Source organism: Rhipicephalus microplus, chromosome 6, assembly GCF_043290135.1.
Source record: "Rhipicephalus microplus isolate Deutch F79 chromosome 6, USDA_Rmic, whole genome shotgun sequence".
In the NCBI taxonomy this organism is placed as follows: Eukaryota; Metazoa; Arthropoda; class Arachnida; order Ixodida; family Ixodidae; genus Rhipicephalus; species Rhipicephalus microplus.
In genome coordinates this window covers 42527873-42555022 of record NC_134705.1, presented here as the reverse complement: position 1 = coordinate 42555022, position 27150 = coordinate 42527873, and the positions used below count along the sequence as shown (strand labels likewise).

The window sequence follows — 27150 nt, the reverse complement described above, 5'->3', positions numbered from 1 at the left end:
CATAGGTACCCTGAAGTTTATTTTACCCGAGTGTGATTTCAATTCGTGAAGCTGTGTATGTTGCATTCTACATTCGATGTAGCTTTTTAATAATGTAAGGGCCAGTCCGCGGATACCATATGTTCTTAGCTTTTGGAACAAGATTTGGTAATTGAATGAATCAAATGTTTTTTGTAAAGTCAAGGAATATTCCCACTGTAAAATGTCTATCATTCGTAATATAAATTACGAAGGCCTATATTTCTCTGTTCCTTGGCAGATATATACAAACTATCAATCAGCTGTGGCACATACCTGCATTTCGTAGCCCGTGTTGTGCGGGTATGTGAGACACGTGTCCGGATTAGTGGATTTTGGCAACTTACGTGAAGCAATCTTCACGTTATTCATGTCATGCCTTACCATACGTAATAGTTGAATCCCTTTAACCTCTCATACTAATTTTGGTCTACACCAAGCGTAGAGGGTGATCACGAGACCACCCACAGGTAGGCAGATAGATAGATAGATAGATAGATAGATAGATAGATAGATAGATAGATAGATAGATAGATAGATAGATAGATAGATAGATAGATAGATAGATAGATAGATAGATAGATAGATAGATAGATAGGTTTAAAGTGCCTACAGTTCACTAAGATGTGCTTTGCAATTAAAATTTAAATGCGCGCCACCGACATGAGAACGTGTGACGCCTCGTTCCACAGCGCGTGATGGTAGACAGTTTAGCAGCGTGCCATTCGTGCTCTAGCATACGAACGGTGAGCCATTCATATGCACCATATGTGCAGATTGCGAAGTCTCTTCATAGTTTTCTCTCTCACCGGAGAAATGGCGTGAAGGACGAGTTTTAGAGCAACGGTCCAACATTTCCTTTTAATTCGTAAACTTCCCTTGTGAAGCGTACAAAAAAGTGTTCATCGTTTTTGGTGCCCACTGGCGATCTGGAGAGCTGGGCACACATAAAGCTACTATACCATAGGTTTTTTTTTTTAATCAATACAGATTTTTCTTACAATACTGTAACCGGTAACCAGTTGTCGCCTTCACAGCCAAGTTCTAGGCTGAGACGAAAAGATTGTGCCACTATTTAGATCACCAAGAAATGAATAATTAAGAAAGATAATTGAATCACATTTTAATATAAACTTTACGGGGAAACTAGTTTTATAAATTGCGGAGAACTTGTTATGGAAATTAAAATACCATGCGTGTTTTGACATATCCATCGTCGAATTTACAGAACGCGGTGCCGGAAAAACCGAACTAACGCACCGAGGGTGCTGGAGGGCGGTCTTTGTGCTGCGTCACGCGTGAACATCTCTTGACGCAATCGCAGCGAGGCGCGAAACTAAACTGCCTTGGTTTTGCGTGTGTTCCTATTCTCACACTTCGCACATTCATACTTCGCATTCGTACCTCACGCCGTCCGTGTTCCAGAGCTCATAAAGCTCATTTATTCTCCCGTTTGAAGGGATGACGCCAACGTTGGCACCGTGCCGAGGGACCAAAAACCGGCCAACGCGAGTTTGATACATGCAAAGATTTCGCCTCGATATTCGAGTCTTGCACCCTTCATAAGCTAAAATGGCAGAGAATCAGATAAGCAGCGCACGTGCGGTGCGCACGAAGGTCAGCAGGCAACAGAAAGACACAACGTCATTCGCGCGGCGAGGTTCTCGCGCGACACGCTGTAATTCGAATAAAGTAAAGCTCACGCGTGACTCATCACAGGTACAAACATTCCGGTTCACTCAGTGCGCTAGTTTGGTTTCTCCGGCACCACGTTCTGGAAATTCGACGATGGATCGTGTGATATTTTCAATTTCTAAAGACCTGTCTCATCATTATTTTGAATGTGGAACAAGTTCGCCGTATAAGCAACAACCCTTGCATTGGTAATAAAAAGTGAGTTCAATTAATCCTTCCTGAGTCATTGAAACAATGGCGAAATCTACCCGCCTCGGCCTAGAAATAGACCTCTCCCTATTTCAAAACAGTGTGACGTCACTGCGGGCACCCTGCCCACCATTCTCTCGTTCGCAGCAGGTGCAAGCTTGCAAGAAAGTTCCGCCAGCGGATAGTTCCTGCAGAGCAGAGCTGCGTGTCTGCCGGCATTCCTTCGCCATAAATGTCTACATTGCTAGGTTCTAAAGTCACAGTTTTTGAAAGAAGGGGGTCGTGAAAGGGTCACTGCTCATAGTGTGAAAATTCGCTCGTCATAGATGGATACATGAAGAAACTTTATTTAGAGTACTGAGAGACACAACCAGCACGCAGTGGGCTTCATCCACGCAGATGGCAGCCATAGAAAAGCCTGATCTTTCTCGAAAGCAATCGTTTTGAATGCACACGGTGACTGGCACTTTAGGAACCATTTGCAGGGCATGGATGTAAACTTATTCAATTTCCATCGTGGAGTGTGCAATGCAGTTTCAAGCGATGTACAGAATTGGTGGCAGCATGGTTTTGGGCTGCTGTGTGCGACATCACAAATAGGATGCTCACTTATTGAGCAAAAGTCTGATAGGAGATGAATGAAACAAAAAGAAACGCTTCTTGCCGTGCGTTAGGCTGAGGTTAACATATCCTCTTGACAATAAAACTGAAATTCTTCCGCTGAGTGTCTCAATAATGCAGGGAAAATTGATATGTTGTAAAACTTGACAATTTATTATATATAATATTACCTGGTACAATTACCTTGCTGCTTTTGGCACCTATAATGTCTTTTCGTACCTCTATTGCTCCTTTGGGCCTGATACACAAACTTCTAATACGCAATGTCACTTCATAAGGATCACGCTGTAAAAGTACAAAGTGAATAACACACAAAAATCTCCGCTGTTTTCATTAACATGTAGCAGTTACGCGATAATAGGAGTTGTAGCCGATGTGAAGCATACATGCAAAATCGGCAACGCTACCACATGCTTATAGCTCATGCGTAGTCGTATACATCACCCGGAGATCATGAACTTTTTATTTCTCTGCATACCGCGCATACACTGAGATGATCGGGTCAAATGCATTTTTACCTTGACTGAAATGTCAGATGGTAAACCTCAACCACCAACTAGTTACTGCAACCAGCCTACAACGAACACAACTGTTTTGCAAATAAGACGCATTGCGTTATTCATTCTGCATACACCACACACAATATTCTCAGTTTCACTGTCCTTAAAGGTGAAGCAATATTGTCAATGCCTTTCAACGCACACTACACGCCAGAGTCAACACTGCACATTTTCGAAGACGATGCCGCTGTTCCTCGCACAAGCTGCCACGTGGGTTCACTTCAAGATAAACAGCCAGCCAGCGTGGCGAATATTTCATCACACACTTTACTAGACATCTACATGTTCACTGACACATACCACAGCTAATGTTGCAACTGTGAGATGAAGATCAAGTTTTCATTAAAAACTTGCACAAGCACCGAGCGACTGCACTCCACTCAGCCACCAGCGGAAGTATTTTGCCAACCGCTGCTTTTCACGCACACCGGTGACGTCACGCTGTGACGTACCCTGGTAGAGGTCTATTGGCTGAGAACACTATAACTGCCTGCATATTCATAGTAGTTAACGAAAATTTGTATCGCTTAAGAGAAAACAACCTGGGTATACAGTACGTAAAGTACAAGAATGTGTCGCACGCCACCACGCACGAGGAGACACAAAGAGGTCCCCCGTGCGGGACATTAAAAAGTCACAACTTTGCCGCAAAGGCTAAGCAATGAACGCGATAGCAACTAATTGGAAAGTCACACGCTGAATGGAAAGCAGATCGAAACGTCCCCCGCATTTCTCACGCACCAGTTACGCACGAAAAGTATAGGTACAGATGTATGTGAATAAGTGTCTCAGTTGTTATTTCGCTGTGTCTGAGCAGGCACTTCGCAAAACTGAGACTGCAATAATTACAGTGACCTTTGTGCGCCAGGTAACTACAACATAATCGTTACAGGTAAAGCCTGAGGCCAGCCAAGACGTACGATCTTCCTCTCCTCCCCACCGGAAGTAAAGGGTGCTCGAGGGAGTGTCACTCCCCTTCTTCAAGAGGAACAAAGTACGCGTGGGAGATTAGAGCGCGCGGCGCGGCGCGAAGTGGCGCCACGCGCTCATCGCGCAATCTTGCTGCTAATGCTGAAAACACGAAAACTTTCCCCGAGATGCCCGTCAGCAGCGGTACGTAGTAGATGTGAATAGCTTGCCATTCGAACGGTAAAAGACGTACTCCTCGATGGCTCATTCGTTAACGCGTCGAACTCACGATTGAGAGGAACCAAGTTCAATTCCGCCCGCCGGAGTCTTTCTCTGGATTTTTTTCTTGCAATTCCATATATATATATATATATATATATATATATATATATATATATATATATATCGTGAGCGCTGACTATGTACTTCATCTACATTCTTATCACCAAACCGTTGTAGTGATCATCATCGTATGTCACGCGGGCTGGCTCTCTGGCTCGTGCGTCTGGATTAAAAAAAGATAACCTGGTTGCTGCCGTACCGGACGTGGTCTCATAAGTGGTGGAGGTCAATATATATATAGAAATATATATATGTATGTATATATATATATATATATATATATATATATATATATATATATTGTAATGAATCTGAAAAACGAACGCTCTGCTGGTAATGAAGACGACGATGATGATCGGTGGCTGCAGTAGTAGCTCGCGCACGCCGGTCGCCATTAGCCAGACCTGCCTGATAAAGGACATTTTGCCAAGCTACGTCTGAACCTTTCTCGACGTACAACACCTATATTTTAAGTGGTGGAGGAGCCGGGGTTCCCATCAACCTGGAACTTCGCAATCGGACGCTACCCTCACCGTTCACCATGACTGCTCCTGGCCCTTCTCAAGCTGCCTTACCAACGACAGTCTACTGTACTGGCGTGCCTCGGCAACGCGACCCACCAATTTTTCGCGGCAACGACGAACAAGACGTCGAGGACTGGCTCGTCGAGTACGAAATCGTAAGCGCTTCCAACAAGTGGAACGCCTGCGACCAGCTCACAAACGCGCGCTTTTACCTCGCTGATGTGGCCAGCCTCTGGTTCAAGAACGACGAAGGCGAAATTACCAACTGGTCCGCCTTGAAGACCACCATCACCGCGGTCTTCGGTCGTCCCGCCGTGCGCCGGCTTCGCGCGGAACAGCGTCTCCGTAGTCGAGTCCATCGCAGGGACGAGACCTTTACGAGTTACATTGAAGATGTCTTGTCTCTTTGCAAGCGCGTCGATGAATCTCTAACCGAACGCGACAAAATCAAGCACATCATCAAAGGAGTTGACGACGACACCTTCCAGATGCTCGTCGCTAGAAATCTACAGACCGTCACCGATGTTGTCCAGCTCTGTCAGGAGTACGACGAGTTGCGTAAGCAGCGTGTCTCGACGCGCAGAGCCGCAGAAAATACGGCTAAAGTTTCCGCCCTCGTACACGACGTCGCTGCTGATCACACCGTCTTACTGCCCCAAATCAAACAATTCATTCGTGAGGAAGTTGCACGTCAGCTTTCTCTTGTGGCCGAAGCACCCGCGCCAGTGACCTTGTTAGACCCACGTCTACGCCAGGTCATCGAGACACAGGTCACGCAGGCACTGCCTCCATCGCCACCTGTCCCTACGCCGCTGACCTACGCTGCCGTCGTTGCTAGACCCCCAGCCCCACCTATCGCTGGCGCATACCGGGGCACCGGGTCCTCCTACCCTACGACGCTGCCTACATATACGGCACCCCATCCCGTTTCGCCCCCTGCACCTTCTGTCGTTAACCCATGGCGCACCTTGGATAATCGACCCATCTGTTTCGCATGCGGTTTCGTGGGACATATAGCACGCTACTGTCGCCGTCGCAACTTCCAGCCTCCAGACCATGGGAATTCTGCAAATTACCAGGCTGCCCAGAATCCCCAGCGACCATCTTCTCCTATCACCGACTCATTGTCCCCACGACGCCCCGTCGATTCTCGCCGGTCATTACCACCCCGTCGCCGATCTGTCTCCCCGATGCTTCGGCGCACGAGCCCCGCTCGAGAGGAAAACTGACAGCCGCAGTTCCGGAGGAAAGAACTGCGTCGTCGTCGAACTTTCTAAGACCTCCTCTTTGTCCGACCAACGAAATTGATGTGCTAGTAGAAGGTGTTGCTGTACGTGCACTTGTCGACACAGGCGCCGTCCTTTCTGTAATTAGTGAAAAACTGTGTTGCGATTTGAGAAAAGTTACAACGCCGCTTACGAATCTTGCTCTGCGTACAGCCACCTCCCATTTCATCGCGCCGACAGCTCAGTGCACAGCACGCGTTCTTATTCAAGATGTTTGGTATGCCGTCAACTTTGTTGTTCTCCCACGTTCATCTTACGACGTCATACTAGGATGGGATTTCCTTTCTACTCATCAGGCCCTCGTCGACTGCGCTCGTGCTGAACTCACGTTGACGAATCCGTGCCTTGATATCGACCACCACAGTCCCTCGAAGGTGTTTGCCCCAGTTGACGTCCGCATCGCGCCGTTGTCCGCCGTCCTAGTGCCTGTGTTTTCCCCTGCTGCCACTAACTCGACGCTCCTGTTCCAACCAACTATTACTAGTGTGCAACACCGAACCATCGTCCTCCCGTTTGCCGTCATCAACTTTTCCAATGGTTCGGCGGTACTTTATGCGTGCAACGTTTCTGCTTGTCCGTACATCCTGCTACGCGGTGAGTGTCTGGGAAGCCTCGAGACCTTAAATTGTATTTTCGAAGACCCGATCTATCCAGACAAGCCATTTTTACCGACTTGTGCCATTACACCTGCAACTGACGCCAATGAACCTATGGATGTATTCCGCAAGTCCATTGATTGTAACTTCACGCCTGGGCAGCAGAAACAGCTGATCAAGCTCCTACAGCGTTTTCGAGCCTCGTTTGACCACAATCAGCCTTCCTTAGGTCGAGTGTCATCTGTTGTTCACCGTATAGATACCGGTCAAGAGACACCATTACGGCAGCGTCCATATCGTGTGTCAACTACCGAACGCCGTGCCATCAATGAACAGATTGACGACATGCTGACACGTGGCATAATCGAACCGTCAAGCAGTCTCTGGGCCTCTCCAGTTGTGTTGGTGAAGAAGAAGGACGGATCCATCAGGTTTTTCGTGCACTACCGGCGTCTCAACCGAATCACGCGCAAGGATGTCTATCCGCTGCCACGCATTGACGATGCCTTGGACTGCCTACAGGGAGCCGAATTTTTCTCTTCTTTAGATTTGCGCTCCGGACACTGGCAGGTACCCATGGCAGAGGCCGATCGTGAAAAAACTGCTTTAATCACGCCCGACGGGCTTTATGAATTCACAGTCATGCCCTTCTGCCTCTGCAACGCGCCAGCCACTTTCGAGCAGATGATGAACTCTATCCTTCGAGGCCCTACGTTTGCCTTTGTTATTTAGATGATATTGTCGTCTTTTCAACTGATTTCGCAACCCATTTAACCCGCCTCGAGGAAGTCCTCGCGTGTATTTCTGCCGCGGGGCTGCAACTGATGCTGAAGAAGTGCAATTTCGCCGCTCGAAAGCTTACGATCCTTGGCCACGTGGTGTCAAAAGACGGCATTCTTCCTGACCCTGCCAAACTTACAGCCGTTTCAGCGTTTCCCAAACCGACCACCATGAAAGAGCTCCGAAGCTTCATAGGCCTTTGCTCTTCGCACGATCATCGCTCCTTTGACCAAGCTCCTCGCCGGCTCTAGAGACCTTTCAGCCTGGTCTGCCACATGTGACGACTCTTTCAATGAACTGCGCTGCCTCCTCACGTCGCCGCCTATTCTGCGACACTAAAACCCATCGGCACCCACAGAGATCCACACCTACGCTAGTGGTGTCGGGCTAGGCGCTATGCTTGCACAGAAGAAAGACGGCTTCCAAGAGTACGTGGTTGCCTACGCAAGCCGAACTCTTAGCAAAGCCGAAACCAACTATTTTGTCCTGAAAAGGAATGCCTCGCCATTATTTGGGCGATAGAGAAATTTTGACCTTACGTGTACGGGCGCCCTTTTGACGTCGTGACTGACCGCCAATCCCTCTGCTGGTTGTCGTCACTGAAGGATCCAAGCGGTCGCCTCGCCCGATGGGCATTACGCCTCCAAGAATATAATATTCGCGTGGTCTATCGCTCCGGCCGGAAACATTCGGACGCAGACGCCCTATCCCGTTCGCCTCTACCACCTGACCCGGACTGCTGCGAAAGTCTAACCTATGATGCCACTGCCGTCACCATCGCCGACATGCCATCTGAGCAACGCAAGGACCCTCGGGTTGCTTCTATTCTAGACATCCTGGCTGGGCGGACTGCTTCCCTTCCTTCTCGCACGTTGCGTTGGCAAGTCGAGCACTTCGCCACTCGCGACGAGGTGCTGTACCGACGCAACTAAGCACCCGGTGGACGTCAGTGGCTACTCGTGATTTCACGTAATCTGCGATCCGAAATTTGTTCCACGTTTCATGACGACCCCCAATGTGGCCACGCAGGTTTCCTGAAGACTTATTCTCGCATACGTCTCCGATATTACTGGCGTGGCATGTACCGTTTTTTACGACAATACGTTCGGGCCTGCTCGACGTGCCAGAGACGAAAAACTCCCCCTTGTCACGCCAGCGGTACCTTGCTACCCTTACGATGCCCATCACGAACATTCGACCGCGTCGGCATCGATATCTATGGTCCCCTTCCCAACACCGCTGACGGTAACCACTGGATCATAGTTGCCGTCGACCATCTCACGCGGTATGCCGAAACTTCATCCCTTCCCTCATCTACAGCAAAAGAAGTTGCGACTTTCGTTCTTCACAACATCGTATTACGTCATGGAGCACCTCGGGAGTTACTGAGGGATCGTGGTCACGTATTCTTGTCAGACGTCATCACAGCATTGCTGCGTGAGTGCCATGTCGTTCACCGCACTACAAGCGCCTATCATCCCCAGACCAACGGAATGACAGAGCGCTTCAACCGCACCCTTGGTGACATGCTGTCAATGTATATCTCGTCAGACCACTACAATTGGGACCGAGTGCTCCCGTTTATCACGTTCGCTTATAATACCGCCATTCAAAGCTTTACTGGGTTCTCTCCTTTTTTCCTCCTTTACGGACGCGAACCTTCTTGCACTATGGACACCATTCTTTCGTACAAACCTGAATCCTCAGAGTCCACGACTTTGTCTCAAGCCGTTACATACGCTGAAGAATGCCCCCAACTGGCAAGATCATTCGCAACCCAAGACCAAGGACGCCAAAAGCACCACCATGACGCATCAAATAACACTACTTCCTACGATCCAGGTTCACTCGTCTGGCTGCATGTCCCTTCTGCTACACCTGGCCTTTCTACCAAGTTGGTCCATAAGTATCACGGCCATTTCGCGTGCTACAAAAAACGTCACCGGTGAATTACCTCATCGAGCCACCGGAACCATCTCTGACCAACGTCGTCGTGGCCGGGAAATTGTCCACGTCTCGAGACTTAAGCCCTGCTACGACCTTCCCGTGTTTACTTGTTCATAGGTCGCCAGGATGGCTCCTTATTTCGCGGGGAGTAATTGTAATGAATCTGAATAACGGACGCTCTGCTGGTAATGAAGACGACGATGATGATCGGTGGCTGCAGTAGTAGCTCGCTCACGCCGCTCGCCATTAGCCAGACCTGCCTGATAAAAGACATTTTGCCAAGCTACGTCTGAACCTTTCTCGACGTACAACACATATATTTTAATATATATATATATATATATATATATATATATATATATGTAACAAACACGTTCAGTGATAGTGGCGTTGACGGCCGCGGCAAAATCCAGTCGAGAGTGTATATATAACTGCTATTGCAATAGAATAAATATCAAAGAGCGGCACTCTTGGGCACTTGCAGCCACTGCTCGAACACAAGGTAACAACTGTGAAAGTTATTAGTTCGCGCTTGTGTGCTCTACACCAGGGCGTTATGTTTCAGCGTTCTTGCTTGTGTTCGAGCCCCACACTGTATGGCGAGTTATGACACTTCTCAGGTCGTAGTCGTTCAGTGCAAGTTCTTTTTATGAGTACTTTTAAATTGAGCGACACGCTGGAAGTTTGAAGCTTGTGTGATTGTTCTTTTCTCTGCTTTTTCCGACGTTATATATTCTGTTTCTTTTAGGAATAAGCTTTAGTTTCCAGCGCTTTAGTTATTTTTTTTCTGTTCCGTTCCTGTTTTTGTCGCGCTAATATTCGTTTAAGATAAAGCTACTTACCGTTCTTTGTGTGACATTACAAGTTCTTGCACATAAATTGCTTAGCCCTTGCGACGAAATTGTTTCATGGAACGATGAACCATTTGGTAAACAGATTTGCTGTTTGAAAAGCCCAATATCAGTGGTCCAGTGGCTGAGGTACTAGCTGCTGACCCACAGGTCATGAGGTTGAATCCCAGGTGCGGCGGTTGCATTTTTGATGAAGGCGAAAATGGTTAACGTGCGTGCGTTCATATTTTGGTGCACGTTAGAGAACCCCAGGTAGTCAAAATTTCCGGAGTCTTCCACTATGGTGTCGCTCATAATCATATGGTGAAATTGAGGCATTAAACCCCCTAATATCAGTTATTCAATCGCTGTTTAAGAAATTTTGACAAAGAGAGATTCAAATCCGTCAACTCTAAATCCATATAGGCGAGCGCCACAGGCACTCAGCTATCCAGGCCCTTTCTTTTCTAATACAGATGAAAGACCACTGCGGCGCTAGGCAGGATCGGCCGAGTTTCGCGAAACTCTGCATTTTCCCGAGCTCTGGCAACACCCCGTAAAGAACGAGCCAGCAATACGAAAAAGTAAAATCGACCACTCAGCGCGCTGCATTTTTATCGCTTACGATGGAAGAAGTCATCTTGTAAATGATGGTCTACCATACACTGTTTCAGAAGTTCCCTTCAGCATTGTGGAGGCTACAGGGCCCGGAGCCGATAGGAAAGACGATTAGCCCCTCCTCATGTATTCATCTGTTCCGTGTCGTCTGCTCACCATCTTCAAGGCGTCTGCTAGTCTAATGGCCCTTGCACGATCATTGTATGTAACGTGGGTGCTTAATTAACGTAATAAATGAGTAAAACTGTCAAAAAAGCCACGGAACTTCAACCTCAGAAAGTTTGGCGTCTTGACAATATAATTTGTGTCTCTACTTGAGATAGGTAGATGCTCATGCCGTCGGATAAGTTCACTTTGTGTCTCTAGGTTGCTGTTCGTGGCTCTGGCATGACTGCTTCGCTGTGGAAGCATTTTCAATCATCTTTCACTGCAATGCTTCTGTTCTATCTTTTTTTTTTGTTTCACCGAGGGAGCATCCGACGCACGCGGAACGCTGTGCGAAGTTGCATGTCCGATATTTGGGGATGCGCAGCGTTCTTGGTCTGGCGACAAAGCCCAAGCCTTCGCCTCGGTGCGTTAGGCTTACCAGATATGGCTACGCAAGCGGCATTCTCGCTGATAACGACCAAACGTACGTGATTCTTCATTCTCAGGGCAAGCTGAAACAAATCGATGGAAGATTTTACCGTTTATTTGTTGCTGTCAGTGCTGCGGACGTTAAGCAGGAGCAAGTCCGGATCGAAGCGGGTGGTCGCTTCTGCATCGGGGCTGCCACGTTCATTTGTACCCATTGTTTTTGCGGTAACCGACACAAATAATATTAACGTAGCAAATAATCCAATGAAAAAAAAGATATCGTGTATTGATGTGGCGCAACACACACCAAACAAACGCCAATTTTAGACAACCGTGCCATTTTCAAGGCACTGATATCTGAAACTACGTTTAACTGCGCAAGCGTGTGCCTTTCTTAAGGTTTGCTGCACACCGACGACTAGCAGTGGTCACGCAACCATTTGCGACTGTTCCCAAACAGTCGCGAACAATCGCAAAGCGACTGCTTTGGCGAGTCGCTTCCTGACCGATTTTGCAGTCGCAAAGTTGCTGGAACCAATCAGCGATGCTCAATTTTTGTTTTTTGTTCTTTTTTTTTATTGCGCTGGTCTCTTGCCGCCAGATACAAACGAGTGCGTTCTTCTGGGTCTGTGGCACCATGGCCACCACGGAGTACTTGGCTTGGAGATGGCGGGGCGCAGCAGCTCAAGCAAAATGTCGAATTCACGTGGCGACATTAAGCTCAAAACCGTCAAAGTAGAGAAACAATAAATTGTGCACTATCTTTCTCTCGTATTCGGAATCGTGTTTTGTCTTGAACTTGACATGTGACCGCATTCAGCGCAGCGCGTTTGGAACGCGTTTGTGCTTCATGCCTAGGCAGCGACTTAGAACACCGCGTTCTAGACGCATTTGTGCAGCATTGGAGGCTGTGGCAAGTAAAAATAAATTGAAGAGCGTTTCTGAATACGTACGACTCCCAGAAATACTCCTCATGTTCTCAGCGCCGCTCGGGAGGTAGGTGGCTGCATGGCCGGCAAACTCTTGCGGCTGAAGGGGCAGTCACACCCACCACCAGCTTTTTTTTTTCTTTGGAGGCATTTGTGCTGCCAGCAATGACACCGTGGCAAAGCGCACCAGCACCATGACAATCTCTTGTTCTTCACTTGAGTCTAACTTCTTGACGCTCTTGGGAACGCTGTGCGAGAATGTACAAAAACACTAAATGAGGCGCGCTCGGTTTGCTGCCCTGACTCTGCTGGCGGGGATCAGCTGATCAGTGCCGGTCTCTAGAGTTCTCGCTGATAACAAGATTTGGATGTGATTCTCTGGTTTTGCGACTTCCGGTCCTCGCAGAAGTTTCTATCGGTGTGAACGTCAGTCGCTTTTTGGTCGCCCTTCACGAATGGTCGCGTGACCACTGCGAGTCCCCGATGTGCACCAGCCCTTACACCCCGTAGCTTCGGTAGTGAGGAACCAAAGGGGTGAAACAGAGTATAAGTGGGGCGGAGTTTTCAAACCAGAGGTATCTCCTTTCATTTGTTTGTCATTCCACTGAGTGCTGAAGTGCAGATACGCACATATGCAATAAAGGTGTCAGGCATTTCGTGATAATATTTTTAGAGGCTCGGGGTGTTTAAATTAATTTTGAAGCTTTTGATTCCTGCACTAAGTCTGCTTTAGAATAATAAGCATTTGTGACCTCTGAGATCAGTACCGGCCGAGCATCTTACAACATGGAGACCACAGCTAAGCCCGAGGCCACGTATTCATAATAATGGTCAGCCTGTACATTCTAGAGGGCTGCTCGGCTGGTGTGCGTCGTCCTTGTTGTCATCACCGCTTGCACCCGAGCACGTGTGGCTGGTTAATAAGCTATGAGTGGAGGAGCTCCTAAAGCCGTGGATATGTCCCTCCTAGCTCGTGGGACGTCACCTAGTTAATGACTCACTCAGCAGGTGTGGACGGACGGACGAACGAACAGACGGACGGACGGACAGACAGACAGACAGACAGACAGACAGATCGACAAACGTACGGACCGACAGACAGACAGACGATTCACAGTTTATACCAATAAAACCTCCGAAGCTTCGCCCCACGCATCATCATTCACTGCGTAAATATATGCTAGTATTTTTTTTGGCTGGACGGTGTAGTTGGCTAGTTAGTCGGACATGCTATGACCAAGGTAATTACGCCAAGTCAAAGTAAGGCCGAAGTAATTAGGCCATATCTTAAGAAAACCGTGCTATGAAGCGTTGTAAAGCTAGAACCAGGCAAACTAAAGCATGCTAGTTGATGAGCTAACAAGAGTATGCTTATTAACGCGACGTTATTCACAAGCAGGCTAAACAAAACCATGTTTATTAGCCCTTACTAATAAGATTAATTATTATCCTGCTAATCAGGATTACGTTCAAAATCGCGTTACTGATTATGACCACGGTAATTATGCCCGAGATAATTGGCTTTTGAATAAAACCTTATCAATAAAGACAAGACAGCTCAGTGTAATGATCGTGAGACCTCAGCCAATTAGTACAATCAAAATTAAGACAGAACTGATACGATCTCCACTTGGAATCCCGCCATGCACAAAAGTAGACAACCAACTTTAAAAGTTGCAAGAAGCTATAGGTTACCACAAACTCCTCCATGGCTTCAGCCTTGCAGAAGTGGTGTAAGCTCAACAAGCTATTTTATATGCAAAGAAGCTGCCGCTTAGCACTCACTGCCTCAAACACTTCACAGTCACACCGGCACCATCACAGTCATGAATTGAACTCTGGCCTTCTCAGAATCAACGAGTATGTATCAGAGTTCACGCGTTCATGAGTTTGATTGACAGATGCCCGCGGCGAATATCGGATACGTCCACCACGTTGGCTCTTCCACTGGAGCAGCACTCATGTCGAGAGGCACGATTAATTTGTCAGCTTTATCGCACAGACTATGTACGCATGCAGAAATAAAAGTGTTATCACGAAGCGGCTTGGACGTGTCGCATTTATTTTCACCGCCTTCACGACATATCCAATAGGTGACCGGTAATGTGGGAAATCGCAGGGAACTGTTGGATACGATGACGTCCGGTTCAACGCACCATGTGGGTTAGCAGCGGCACGCGTGAATCTTTGTGCCACTCCGTTGAAAAAAGCATCTTTCTGTGCAGTGTCAGCGCTTTAGAAGTTGTTTTTTTTTGTTTCTGCTAATCGTGACTGTGGCGATGACAAGCTATGAAAGCTATGAACGATAAGAAAACCTTTTTACCGCACTAAAATAATCTGGAACGATCTTATGTAGCTCGGGGTATACTGTCAAATTCGCTAGCACATCACTCGATACAGAAGACAGTTTTCATTGTATGATACGTTACTGCAGATAAAAATCACCATTTTAAAGATATCAGGAGATTGAAATGACTGTAGCAGTGTGCTAAAAGTTCATTTCGGTATCGCTGCTTCGGCCGACATCGTTGGTTTATCGGCAAGAAGCGCAGCACTTATTGAGCGCGTTGAGACATCCTTTTTTTCTAGCCTTCAGCGCGCTATAAGATGCATTTCTTAGTCGATTGATTGATTGATTAATACGTGGGGTTTAACGTACCAAAACCACGATATTATTATGAGAGATGCCGTAGGGGAGGGCTCTGGAAATTTCGACCACCTATTTCTTAGTCGAAGCCAGATGCTTATCGGAACGCTAATATTGATCATGCTGCGAGGCATGGCGGCACATAAATAATTCAGTCAGATATAGACGGCGCTGAATAATTGAAGCCCTGCGCTTGTTTAACGCAGTTGTTACTTTGTGTGTCGTCCTGGCGCAGAGTTTAACCAAGATAAACGCAAACGAACTAGTCGAGCCCTTCGTGTAAACGTACTCTTGAGTGAGCCTGTCGCTTTTATTGTCATATATTATATGGGTGCAATTGCCGGCACTCATCTCTTATGGCAGGCAGATTTCGCCCGCTTGTTTTCATAATATATTTGCTTGGTGCACCTGCGCGACAGTTTATTTCTCTATATATTATCGCAGCTAATCCACGCGTACGCTTTTTATTAGTGCGTCATACACACGTACCTGTGATAAAATGGTCTTCGCACACACTGAATTAAACGTTTGGTACCCAAAGTCTACTTGTCGCTGTGGCTTTCTTCACAGCCGCGGCCCACCTCATTTTGTTTTCTTAGTTTCATGGGAATCAATGCATGCGTTTGCCTTTCACGTTCGAGTAAGAGCAGCCAACGACTGAACAACCAACCATCGTTTATCAGGACGAAGATAAACGGGTGACTGCGCGCGTGAATTCCGAATAGTCAGAGGCTGGAGGCGAAGCGGTTCGCCGTCGTCTGCTCTTCTTGAACCGGAAGCTGGCAGCAGACGACGCATCCCACGATCCCTCGCTCTTTTACTGGTCACCTAGTACATCCACGTTGCTGACAAGATACGAGCGCCCCTGGTGACCACCTGTCCTTGTATTTATTTGAAATACTTGATAGAAGCGAAACGAGCAGTACCAGGGTGCTGCGTGTGCACCCTTGCCGCCTCCGAGAATGGAAATTTTCAAGCTGCACGTGGAATGAAAAAACCTGTGCGCAAGAGGAAATACCAGACATACGCCCACGAACACGCCTGTGGGAGGCACGTGTTGAGTTGGCAAAAATACAGCAGGAAGATCACGCTGACGTCGCTGCACTGCTAGAATGTTGACTGAGTGGCGGCGCTGACGTGTTCACACGCGGTGTTTCTTTGATAGCCGCCGCTAATGTCCCACGTGCGTTTCCAACGCCATGCGCATTCGCGTAGCCATTTTCATCAACGCTGCTATCACGCGCTCCGCACTGTCTTCATGCCAAGGCCTAGGAGGTTGTTCTTCATGCCACGGCCATCGCAAGCGAGGAAACTGCCCGACAAGCTCAGGCCATCCTGCTTTGCAGCCTTGCACTACAATGTTTTTTTTTATTCAATAGACATTAAAACCTCTGTTTGATGTGTTCATGTATACTTCATTATTATTTCGGGCTCTCCGGATACATAACGGAGCGTAGCATCACCTTGTATAGTAGAGATGAAGAAGAGCGTGGGAAAGGGGGAGCATGAGGGGGAGATATTAGTGGTGCAGGGGGGTAAAGGAGGAGCGCAGAGAGTAAAGCGTCGTACAAAAAGAACGAGAAAAGAGGAAAGTTAATGCAGCAAATCAAGAGAGAGGGGGTAAACGAAAAAGAGAAGTATTGAAAGAGAGAGCAATTGATCATGTAGGAGGAATGGTATAACTAAGTAGAATAAGAAAGAAATAGACAGAGACTCAACGAGAGAACTCCATAGAAATTGCAAGACTTAGCAACACAGCAAGAAACAGAACTACATAGGTGCCCACCGCTTTGTCTGTCTCTCAAGCATTGCGCATCCAGAACCAACTATGCCATGATTTTTCTTTCCATTCGCCACGGCCAGTGATGCTCAACGGAAACGAACTTGCCTACGTGTGAAAATTCAAACTATGTAAGTGCACACCTGTTAACTTTCAAAATGTGCCCTTATCGAAATGGTTGAAGTGTTCAGTGTGAAAGGGCCGGCACGTCTGATTGGTTGACTGGTTGGTACAACAGTTTTATTATTATTACTGAGACACATCCCAAAGGAGCAGTGGGCTACTGTTACGGTCATTTATGTTTGATCTGTAGTCATTTATATATTCATTTATATTGTCCGAGTGATACACCAAACACAAATGAAGTATGAACACATATTCGGAGATCTCGAATGTGACAACTATTGGGAAAAACGGAGCACTAAAAACAAATAAATAGTTTAAAGCGGCAAGCTAGCCGAATTTGTAATTATACCTGTTTTCGTTATTTGTGCAGCGTTATCAGGACGCAGGACCTCTTTAACACTCACGTGTTTTCCGCTGCCTCACTGCTGGTTTTATTTCTTTGAAATATTTGGCTAATGAGCATTAAAAAGAGAGCGGGAGTTAGCCAGACCTCTATCACTCTCCACAACAGGAAGTGCAGTTTTGGAATTCTGGAATAAAGTCACACCCTGAAACGATATGTACGCGTTATTTGATCATTTTTATGTTGATTGATCACATAAGTCGAAGAAAGAAAAAACAGTTGTTATTGAAGACCTGTGTGTGTACGCTATTTTTATTCGAAGCTTCATAGGGGTCGCGCTAGCCATGTGAAATGTATGGGCATTATTTAGAAGCCGCAGTTGTGGCTATTTCGCCCAAAGAAATAACGATGAAGGGGTCAAGGGGAGTGCGAATTAACGAAAACCAACTAGCTCGACAGCGTTTACTTCCGAATGAGTACTAGTATAGTTGAGGCAAAGAATAGCGCTAAAAGGGGTGCTTGTCATCATCAATAGTCTGGAAAAATAAATAAAAAGCAAATGGTGCGTAATAAATTTTGATGGGTTCATGTGGCACAAGCTGCCCGGGTGAGTCTCGTTCTCCATAGTGCATTTAAAGAATACATAAAAAACTCGGTAGTGTTACAATTTATACTTGCACAACACTCAACACGCGCCTTTTGTAGAATTAGCTCATAGGTAAGTTTATTGTTCTACTGAAGTAACGTGCACCTCTGACCAGCATATAAAATTTTTAATATAGCAATCGCATAGAGTATTTAAGAACAACACCCAATGCATATGTTTATCTCTCCATTCACAAGGTTGACCGAGTAGCGCAAGGTCTGCTGTCTCTTGGCTTCAGCAAGGGAGACACATTGTTGATATGGGCTCCCAATAGCTTCAACTGGATTCTAATGGCTGCTGCCACAGCCAAAATTGGAGTAATTTCAGTAAGTATATTATTGGTGCTTTTACGCGCATAAGGCCTCTTCTTGAGCTTCTTTTTCGGTGACTACCACTTTTTCTATAGGTACTAACAGGAAAGATAAAGGTACCATAGAAATATGAACTTTTTGCAACTGGCAAAGAATCGACCAGGTTTTTTTTTTATGAACTAGGTTTCTCGCTCTTGGGATCGCAGTATTTGAGCTAGTCTATTACTCCCGTTAGAGAGATACAATGACCCTAACACTTTTCTACCTTCCTCGCCTCGCTCAGCAAGCCCTAGCTCTTCTGCGAGTAAATAAGCAACTGTTTTTTTCTCAAGCTGTGAGCATGCGTATTTATCAACTCTGGCGAAGCAAGCTCTCTACTAGCTGAACAATGCGATTATGTTTGCCAAGTCGAGGGGTATTGAAGGTAAAATTATTACATATTTCACATATATCTGTCAATACTATGCCCCGCCCACAAGTCGCAGGATCGGATGCCAGCTGTGGTGGCTGCATTTTCGAAGGAGGCGAAAATGCTGTCGGCTCGTGGGCTCCAAATTCGGGGCACGTAAAGAACCTCAGGTGGTCGAAATTTCCGGGGCCCTCCACTACGGCCTTCCTCATAATCATATGGTGATTTTGGGGCGTAAAACCCCACATATTAATCAATGTAAGCAGTTCACTGACATGAAAAATATTTCGATCTTCTTTTTTTTTTTTGAAAAAGACGGTTAATATAGGTCAAGGAAGCCCTAAGACTGATGACTCGTCGCCTTGAAATTTGTGTCCCAAATCTCAGCAATGACTTTTAGCCACAGCACAATCAGCAACGGCGTTGTTAACCATAGTAGTTAAAAAGGAACGCGTTGCGTTTTAAACTTGACCGGCATTGAACATCACAAGTTTGATAGTTTCATGAAGCTCAACGCTGTAAAAATGCAGAGAGAGCGTTTGACGTCCCTTGAACGTTGCGGGAAAGCAAAGCACAACGTTAGTTGACAGATGGAATTTACACATTACCTGTAATTTTTATATATTTAGGTTAGTGTGGCATGTGGAGCCTACGAAAGGAATAACTCTAACATAACAACCAACAATTGTTCATACGATAACAAGCAGCGGCAGCGGGCCAGCGTACCGATGCTACATGCGCCTCGGTACGTGAAACTGCAGAGAAATTCTACGGCCTCTCTCCGGACGAAGCTGCTAGCCGTTTTTCATAGCAGGCTGCATATGCACAGCAGCTGAGGTCACCGAACAAAATCTGTCTAGTACTAATCGTATTTCAAGCTGGCAGCCAGTTTTAGTAGCCAGCGCCAGCTCAGTAGTAAGCTCGGGCTGAGTTATAGTGAGTTGGAGGCTGTCCGGAAATATGCAGACAGTGTTTGGAAGCAACAATTTTCAAGAGGTGCTCGCTGGCCTAAATCTGTTTTCCATTTCTATTCGGGGCAGCTGACTTCTCTCCCTTCATTTCAAGCACATACATGAACGTGCAGGCAAATGTGCTTTCAACCAATAAAATCAATATTTAATTATTGATAAATGCCCATGGTTGTTATTGTCAAATTAAGTGTTGTTATTTGAAGCAAAGTGTGGCAAAGTGAAGAAATACTGATACAAAAAAGATACAAAAATACGAAAAGCTGTGCAGGACATTAGGACAGGATGCTCATTTGGTGGTGTCGTTTTTTTCAGGCTAGCTGCCATTTCGCACTGACGGCAGCTGAATTCGAAAGGTGCCTTCTGACCGTAAGTCTGTGTTTTCTTTTTTTTAGCCATCGGTAAGTCTCTGTCATGTGGTTCTGAAGGTGTGACGAGAAAATGCATCAACAGCTCGTCGGAGTCATATCGGTAGTAATCTACCATTTAGTTAACGAAATCTATGAACGCACTTAGTTTCACAAGATGTATCTCTGTGCAAACGTTTAAAAAGGTTTATCGTACATGCATCACTATGGTTATCGTGTCTGAAGTTCGCTTCAAAACCAAAGCGCAGTAACGATAATCCGGCATCTGACATGTTAATTTCAGTTGTGCTAAGCACTTCGGCCACATTTGTAAATAAATTTCTTAAAGTTGCTTTTCTTTCAAAACGTTTGTAGCTTCTTAAACAATGGAAGTTGAATTTCACCGTAAAGAATGACGTAACACTTAGCATATGCAATGACGTACGTTGCTAAAATCTGCGGTGCCACGGCGAGCTGGTGCTGGAACCTTAGGGCCCGTGTTTCCACGTTTATTAGGCCTCTTCTCGTTGTGATGAGGGATGCATTTGGTCTTGACAAGTTCTTATTATTTAATACAAAAAAGCTTTCTTTTTTTTTTATTGTGCATTCAACTGTGATACGGGACTGCAAAGAACGATGCCCGGCAAGATGGCAGGAGCGCGGGTTCGATCTCAGCCATACCGACAGAATCTTCATGAAATCGAAATCGTAAAGGCCCGTGCACTGTACTCTGTAAGTGCATGTTAAACAACACCAGATGGTAAACATTATGGGCAGTACCAGTGCACAAACTTACGGGACGAACAGAAGAGACACAAAAAAGCGCTGTTCTCTTCTTCCACCCTGTAGTACGTAGATTGTCCTCAGGCAGTCCCTAAACAGCGCTTGTTTGTGTCTCTTTTCTTCGTCCTGTGAGTTTGTACGCTGGTACTGCCCATGATGTATCACCAACTAGCCCAAATATCAGTCCTTCTTCAGTGGTAAACATTTCCAGAGCCCCCACTAGGACATCTCTCATAATCACATCTTGTTTTAGGGACCTAACAGCTAAGTATTATTATTATTATTATTATTATTATTATTATTATTATTATTATTATTATTATTATTATTATTATTATTATTATTATTATTATTATTATTATTATTATTATTATTATTATTATATTAAAGAAGCAAGTGCTGTCGGCTCTAAAAGACATTGGTCTGTCCCTTCTAGTGTATTAACTTATACTTTCATAATCCGTTCTGCCTCCTTCATTGCGAATACGAACTAGGCATGTCAGTGATATACGTGTTTAGCAACGAAGCAACTCCATTTGAAACGTGGTGGTTTGGGCTAGTTCGTATGACTTGACGATTGTTATAGCACGAGAACAGAACGAAGACAAAGGAACAAAAAGAAGACCGGTGCTATGTTTTCTTCTTGCCCCTTTTTCGTCATTCTGTTTTCGCGCTATAACAATCGTCATCCATTTAAAAACTGCAATAAAACGTGAAGATGTTCTCGTGAACCTCTACATTCGAAAATCGCGGTGTACAAGGTACCAATGGCTGATTGTGATTATAAACCAAGTTTGCCTTTTTTAGCGTGGTTTTACTTATTTTCGAAATGCACAATATTATATATTAGTTCAAGCATATTTACCATTACAGCAACACGGCCAGTAAGCTCACGTAATTCATTGCAAGACAACACACAGTCGCTTGTACATGTTTTTCGGGTGAAAGTGCAATGAAATTGCATGCAGCCAGTGGCTCAGAAGATAGCGGCATCAAAAAGACTGATCTGGAGCCACTGTTTGCTTTCGTAATTCGCCGCGCAAACCTTTCGCTGAAACTCTTCACCGTCGCCGACCTTGGTCGCTGTTGAAGGTCATATACGCCGAGTGCAACTATAGTTCTAATGGAAGCTTTCCTTTAAAAAATATACAAGCTTGATAATGTAATCTTGCTTCGGAAAAAACAGGCCTATATCTGGAAACATCTGTGTCATTTTGTATCATTCTATGAGACGTACTCTGACATTTTCATACATTAGCTGTTCCGCATGTTCCTTAAGTAGTTATTACAATGAAATCATTTGCTTTCGCTGAACATTGCATACTTTCTGATCAACACATATCTACTTGATCAGTACCTCTTTTTTTCTTTGTGTCGTACATCTATTGCATTCCGTATGCAATTTCATTATCATCAGCTGCAGCAGCAGCTACATAACTGCACCGAACGCAAGACAAAGAGATCTCCTCTGTTCAGCCAATACACCCGGTCCTGCGCATGCTGTGGCTTCGTTACCTCATCAAGCTTGTTAATGTTTTATTTTTCCAATGCCGATCTATACGCAAAACCATATTCTGATTATCATTGTACAGCCTCTGCATTCTTCTGTTTTTTTAATTTCATCACATACCAGGTGGGCTTCAAAGGAGTCTTCATTGCAGAACCATTCAAGGTGTTCAACTACTACGACATGCTCTCCTCACTAATACCCGAACTCAGGCACTGCAAGCCTGGACAGTTGAGCTGTTCAAAGTAAGTTGCACTTATAGTAGTGACTTTCTTAACATCTGTAACAACAACGTCCTTTTGTCACGCTGCATTGCTTATCATATGTAGGTTTGTAAAAAAATCCAACGCTTCTAAAAAACAAGTTTTTTTTTTACTTCGCGCCTGCTTTCAAGCACTAAGCTATGATAAATTCAAGGCTAGTTTTTTCGGGTACCCAGTATTAACATATCTGGCACACGATTTTCGCCACAATGAAGCACTCATTGTAGTTATCTTAGCACCTCCTTTGTAGCGACCTCCAATTTTTTCTTCACCACTGTATTTATTGACACTATTGGTTAAGCACTACTCCATATCACCTTGTCGAGGAAAAACGTTGAGTTTTAAATCAGTGATTGCTTTGAGCTGATGTACCGCAACTCTCCTGAAGTAACCATTATCGCCTTTATGCAAAAAAAATAAAGAGCCAGAATATTTGTGTACAAATCTAACACACAACGAAACAATTCATTTTGAGGCGTTATAGACACCTAGGACCTTTTGCGAAAACGGGCACGGCTGGATAACCTGATTACTTTGTAAGCTCGTGAAGTGTTCCGCGCAAAATACGCACATGGCAACAAGCGACACACAGGGAGCTCACACTATCAACCTTTTTGTTTTCTCTGTTGTGGCCTCTGTCAAGAAAGAGAGGTCAGAACAGAGTACCTATGGCCCAGACAGGCTTAAGCATTGCATCCGGAAACAACAAGTTAGGTTAACAGGTTAGTCTGTCAGCTCACAGCTTCAAGTATTTACCACTTTCCATCAACTCTCTACCTACGCAACGGGATGTGTAGCCTTTCTTCTGCCACGCAACCTTGCAAGTGAAATTTCGGTTGTTTTGATAGCATTAATTCCTTCATAATCACAGCGTCTTCCTCAGTGAACTGTACGAACGACGATGTGGAATAGCTTACTCCTCGTGCAACCTTGGCGTTGCATATAGGACAATTGCTGAAAGCACAGTGACAAATACACATGCAAGTCTTTTTACTTCAAATTTAATCCAACCTCTAGCCTCTTTAACGGCCAGTTCACGTTGAGCATTCCTACTAAAGTGCGTCGAATCTGATTTGGTGGCAGCGAGATCCCCCGTAAGGGCCTTCTCCGCACCTGCCGCTCTCAGACAAATTTTTGCGGCGTCTGCCGCTGTGTCGTTCGCCGTGGACCAATGGGTGCCTTATATTAACCGACAACTTTTCTTGGCACTGAACAAAAAGCTACAGAGCCAAATCGCATGCATTATACCGCCAATGAAGTTGGTTACAAAGTAGTGCCCGTAATAAACGCTAAGCATTTACATTTGGGTGCTCTCGTGGCCACCCTTGTATCTTAGCGTGAACCAGCCCCGCCGCGGTGGTCTAGTGGATAAGGTACTCGGCTGCTGACCCGCAGGTCGTGGGATGAAGTCACGGCTACGGCGGCTGCATTTCCCATGGAGGCGGAAATGTTGTAGGCCCGTGTGCTCAGATTTGGGTGCACGTTAAAGAACCCCAGGTGGTCTAAATTTCCGGATCCCTCCACTACGGTGTCTGTCATAACCATATGGTGATTTTGGTACGTTAAACCCCACATATCATCATTGGCGGGAACCAAAATTAGCAGGGGAGGGGAAGATGGTTTGACAAATATGATGCGCTGGTAAAGACATGAATAAAGGCACAATCCTGGCGCGTACGTCGTTAAACACTTCCCGCAGGATAGTGGCTCATACCCGTGGGTGGGTATGTGCGTCTGGTATGCGCGTATGTGTCATAGGTGATTGACACTTCGTATCTACCCACGAACGACGAGAACACAGGCGGGCAATTTCACCGCGTGAGCGCTAAGCAATACTCGACATCAGCAGCGTCGACCCAATGAAGGCATAAAATAAATGTCAATGTTGACAAAAACCTGAAACGGGCAGCGTTGACCCCCGACGAATGCAAATAAAAAAATTCAGGGTCCCAGAAGGAATCGAACCGAAGCATTCTGTGTGGCAGTCAAGCATTCCTCCACAAAGCTACAACAGGTCTCGGAACCACTTTTCAAATAGACGCTAATTTATTTATTTATTTATTAGAATACCCTCAGGGCCCGTAGGGCATTACAGAGGGGGTGGGTACAACATATATAACACACAAGAAAAAAAGACAAAATAAAGAAACAAGTATCAGATGCGCAATTCAGGAAGGCAACATAAGTCAACTAAAAATGTATAAGAATTCAAGCACATACAAGACAAAGATAGATAGTGGAAACTGCGTATAGTTACAAGCATTGCTGAGAAATTGCAGTCTTGAATAACAAAGGGTCTGTTATTGATACAACGGAAGAGGGAAGGTGGTTCCAATCGGCGGCTGTTTTCGGTAAGAAGGCTCCTGAAAAGAATTTGGTGCGGCAAAACGGAATGGCAACCTTATGCTGATGATCAATGCGCGACGAGTGGTATGACGGTTGTGAAATGAGGTCTCGCTTCATTGATGGATTGTGAAAAAATATCTTATGAAAAAAATGCAGTCGCGCCAGTTTCCTCCGGACAGTTAAATTGGGTAGGTCAAGGTTAGATTTCATTTCTGATATGCTAGCAGTACGGGAATAATTAGAACAAATGAACCGAACTGAGCGGTTCTGAACAGATTCTAGCGCGTTAATTAAATTTTGCTGCACGGGATCCCATATAGCGGACGCGTACTCAAGCTTTGGGCGAATTAGTGATCGGTATAATAGAATTTTGAGGGACAGCGGAGCGCGAGAAAAGTTGCGGCGTAAGTATCCTAGCGTTCGGTTAGCGTTATTACAGATGTAGGTAACATGCGTGTGCCAAGATAGATTGTTGGTAATGTAAACGCCGAGATACTTATATGAAGAGACATGCTGGAGGGGAACGGCGTTAATTCTGTAGGTACAGGGGGGAGAAATAGATCGCCGGGTTATTGACATGCATTTAGATTTGTTAGAGTTGAGTGTCATAAGCCATTTATTGCACCAGGTGATACGTTCATTGTGGTCGCAGTTCTGCCTAGACAATTTTATGAACATTACAAAAGTACTGTTCTGATACAGCCGTCACGTCGGGTTAACGTCAATTGTGGTTAGATGCCATGCACTGAAGTTGATTTATGTAGCAGTGTCCAGGGCCAACATCTTCGCCAGCATCAGCGCTTCATATCAGTTTCTGGTGTTACTAATACGCATGTTCCAGTTCAAATCGTTGCGCAAGTTCAAACAACTGGTTATATAAACGTCTGCAACTTTCCGACATACGTCTCTGCGTGAAAAATTTGCACATATATTTAGCGTAATTTCATGACCTGTTGCTCAATAAAAACTTCAACATGGTCACGTACCCTACACATGCTTCGCATAACGCCCATTCCCAGCTACGTGGGATCTGCCAAGTTTTTCAAGGTGAAATGTAAATGTTCCTCCTGTATTATCTACGTGGAGCAATTAGAGGCAGGACGCAGCTCAAACCATTAAGAAATTTGTTCTTTTTTATCTCTTGTGACTTCGCGTTTTTTGAACGCGTAAGAAACTCCCCCCTTTTTACGTGCACCCAAAACACTAAGCGGCGTCTGCGTCTACATGAAACGCTGGTTGTGCACCCCCGTCACTTTCCACTGCGTCACGAGACGCGCACCAAAACGGACTACTTTACGTAGTGCTACATGTGCAGAAGCTCCACCTCCGTAGCTTTCCCTTCAGTGCCAAGAAAAGTTGTCGCCGAGTGTAGCCAGGAAACTTTAAAAATGGCGGCCAAGCCCTAGTCACTTGTCATGTTCCAGTGCACGTAACTGAATTGTAACCAATGGGAGCTTATCCCACTTCGTTCCTACTTCACGTGCCTAATTCGTGGAATTAGTGACCGAGCTTGTCGTTGGCATGATCCAGCTTGTCGTGGTCTTAGAGAAAAAGACGAACCCTCGAACGCCACTGGCATCAGTGGTTTTTTTCTGCTTTTCATGCATTACAAGACAGCAATTTGCCAGCAAAGTAAGCAGTACTACTCCTCCTTGCTTTGAGCGTACGATAATCATCAAATAGCATATGGTGGCGTATGGTGGAATAGCGTATGATGGCGAGTCGCGACAACATCCGGTAACCGCACATCCACCCCGCGTTCGCCCCGTCGCAGTTGGCATGTTCGGGGGCGCGAAGCGCATACAGTGCGAATGGCGCTGCATTTCAGCGGCAGGAGACTTCCTTTCGTTGTAAAAAGCAGACGCTTCAGTGTGAACGCGGGATAACCGCGGAGAGACAACATACGTTCTTTCGCTTCGTGGTAGTGGCTTTAGTGAAGTAGAATATGATCATATTCTAGTTGACTATAGTAGCGGCACAGAGACGATTATTACAATCTCGAATGATATGGCTGCTATGGGACCCACGTCACTGCCTTGGTGTCCTATGCAGCAAACGATCAGCGTAACGATACTCAAGTGTTTAAAAAATTCACTGCATATCTACGGAGTGCATGATGATGAATCGGGCGAAGCGCCCATCAGTCCGTCTGTTTGTTCTTGCTTCCGTACATCCGTCCATCCGTCTGCCTGTCTGTGTGTACTTCCGTCCGTCTCTGCGTCTATCCGGGCATTCGTCCGTTCATGCCTTCATC

General features: G+C 45.7%; 1 protein-coding gene across 1 annotated transcript in view; it reads left to right on the top strand.

The window, feature by feature from the left end:
• The window catches only part of LOC119168692 (medium-chain acyl-CoA ligase ACSF2, mitochondrial-like), a 178254-nt gene that overhangs the window by 30758 nt on the left and 120346 nt on the right, over positions 1-27150 (top strand). The window contains exons 3-5 of the mRNA XM_075865951.1: positions 18160-18288; positions 19966-20019; positions 22414-22532. Coding sequence (XP_075722066.1) covers positions 18160-18288; positions 19966-20019; positions 22414-22532 — 302 coding nt within the window. The remainder of the gene's footprint in view (positions 1-18159; positions 18289-19965; positions 20020-22413; positions 22533-27150) is intronic.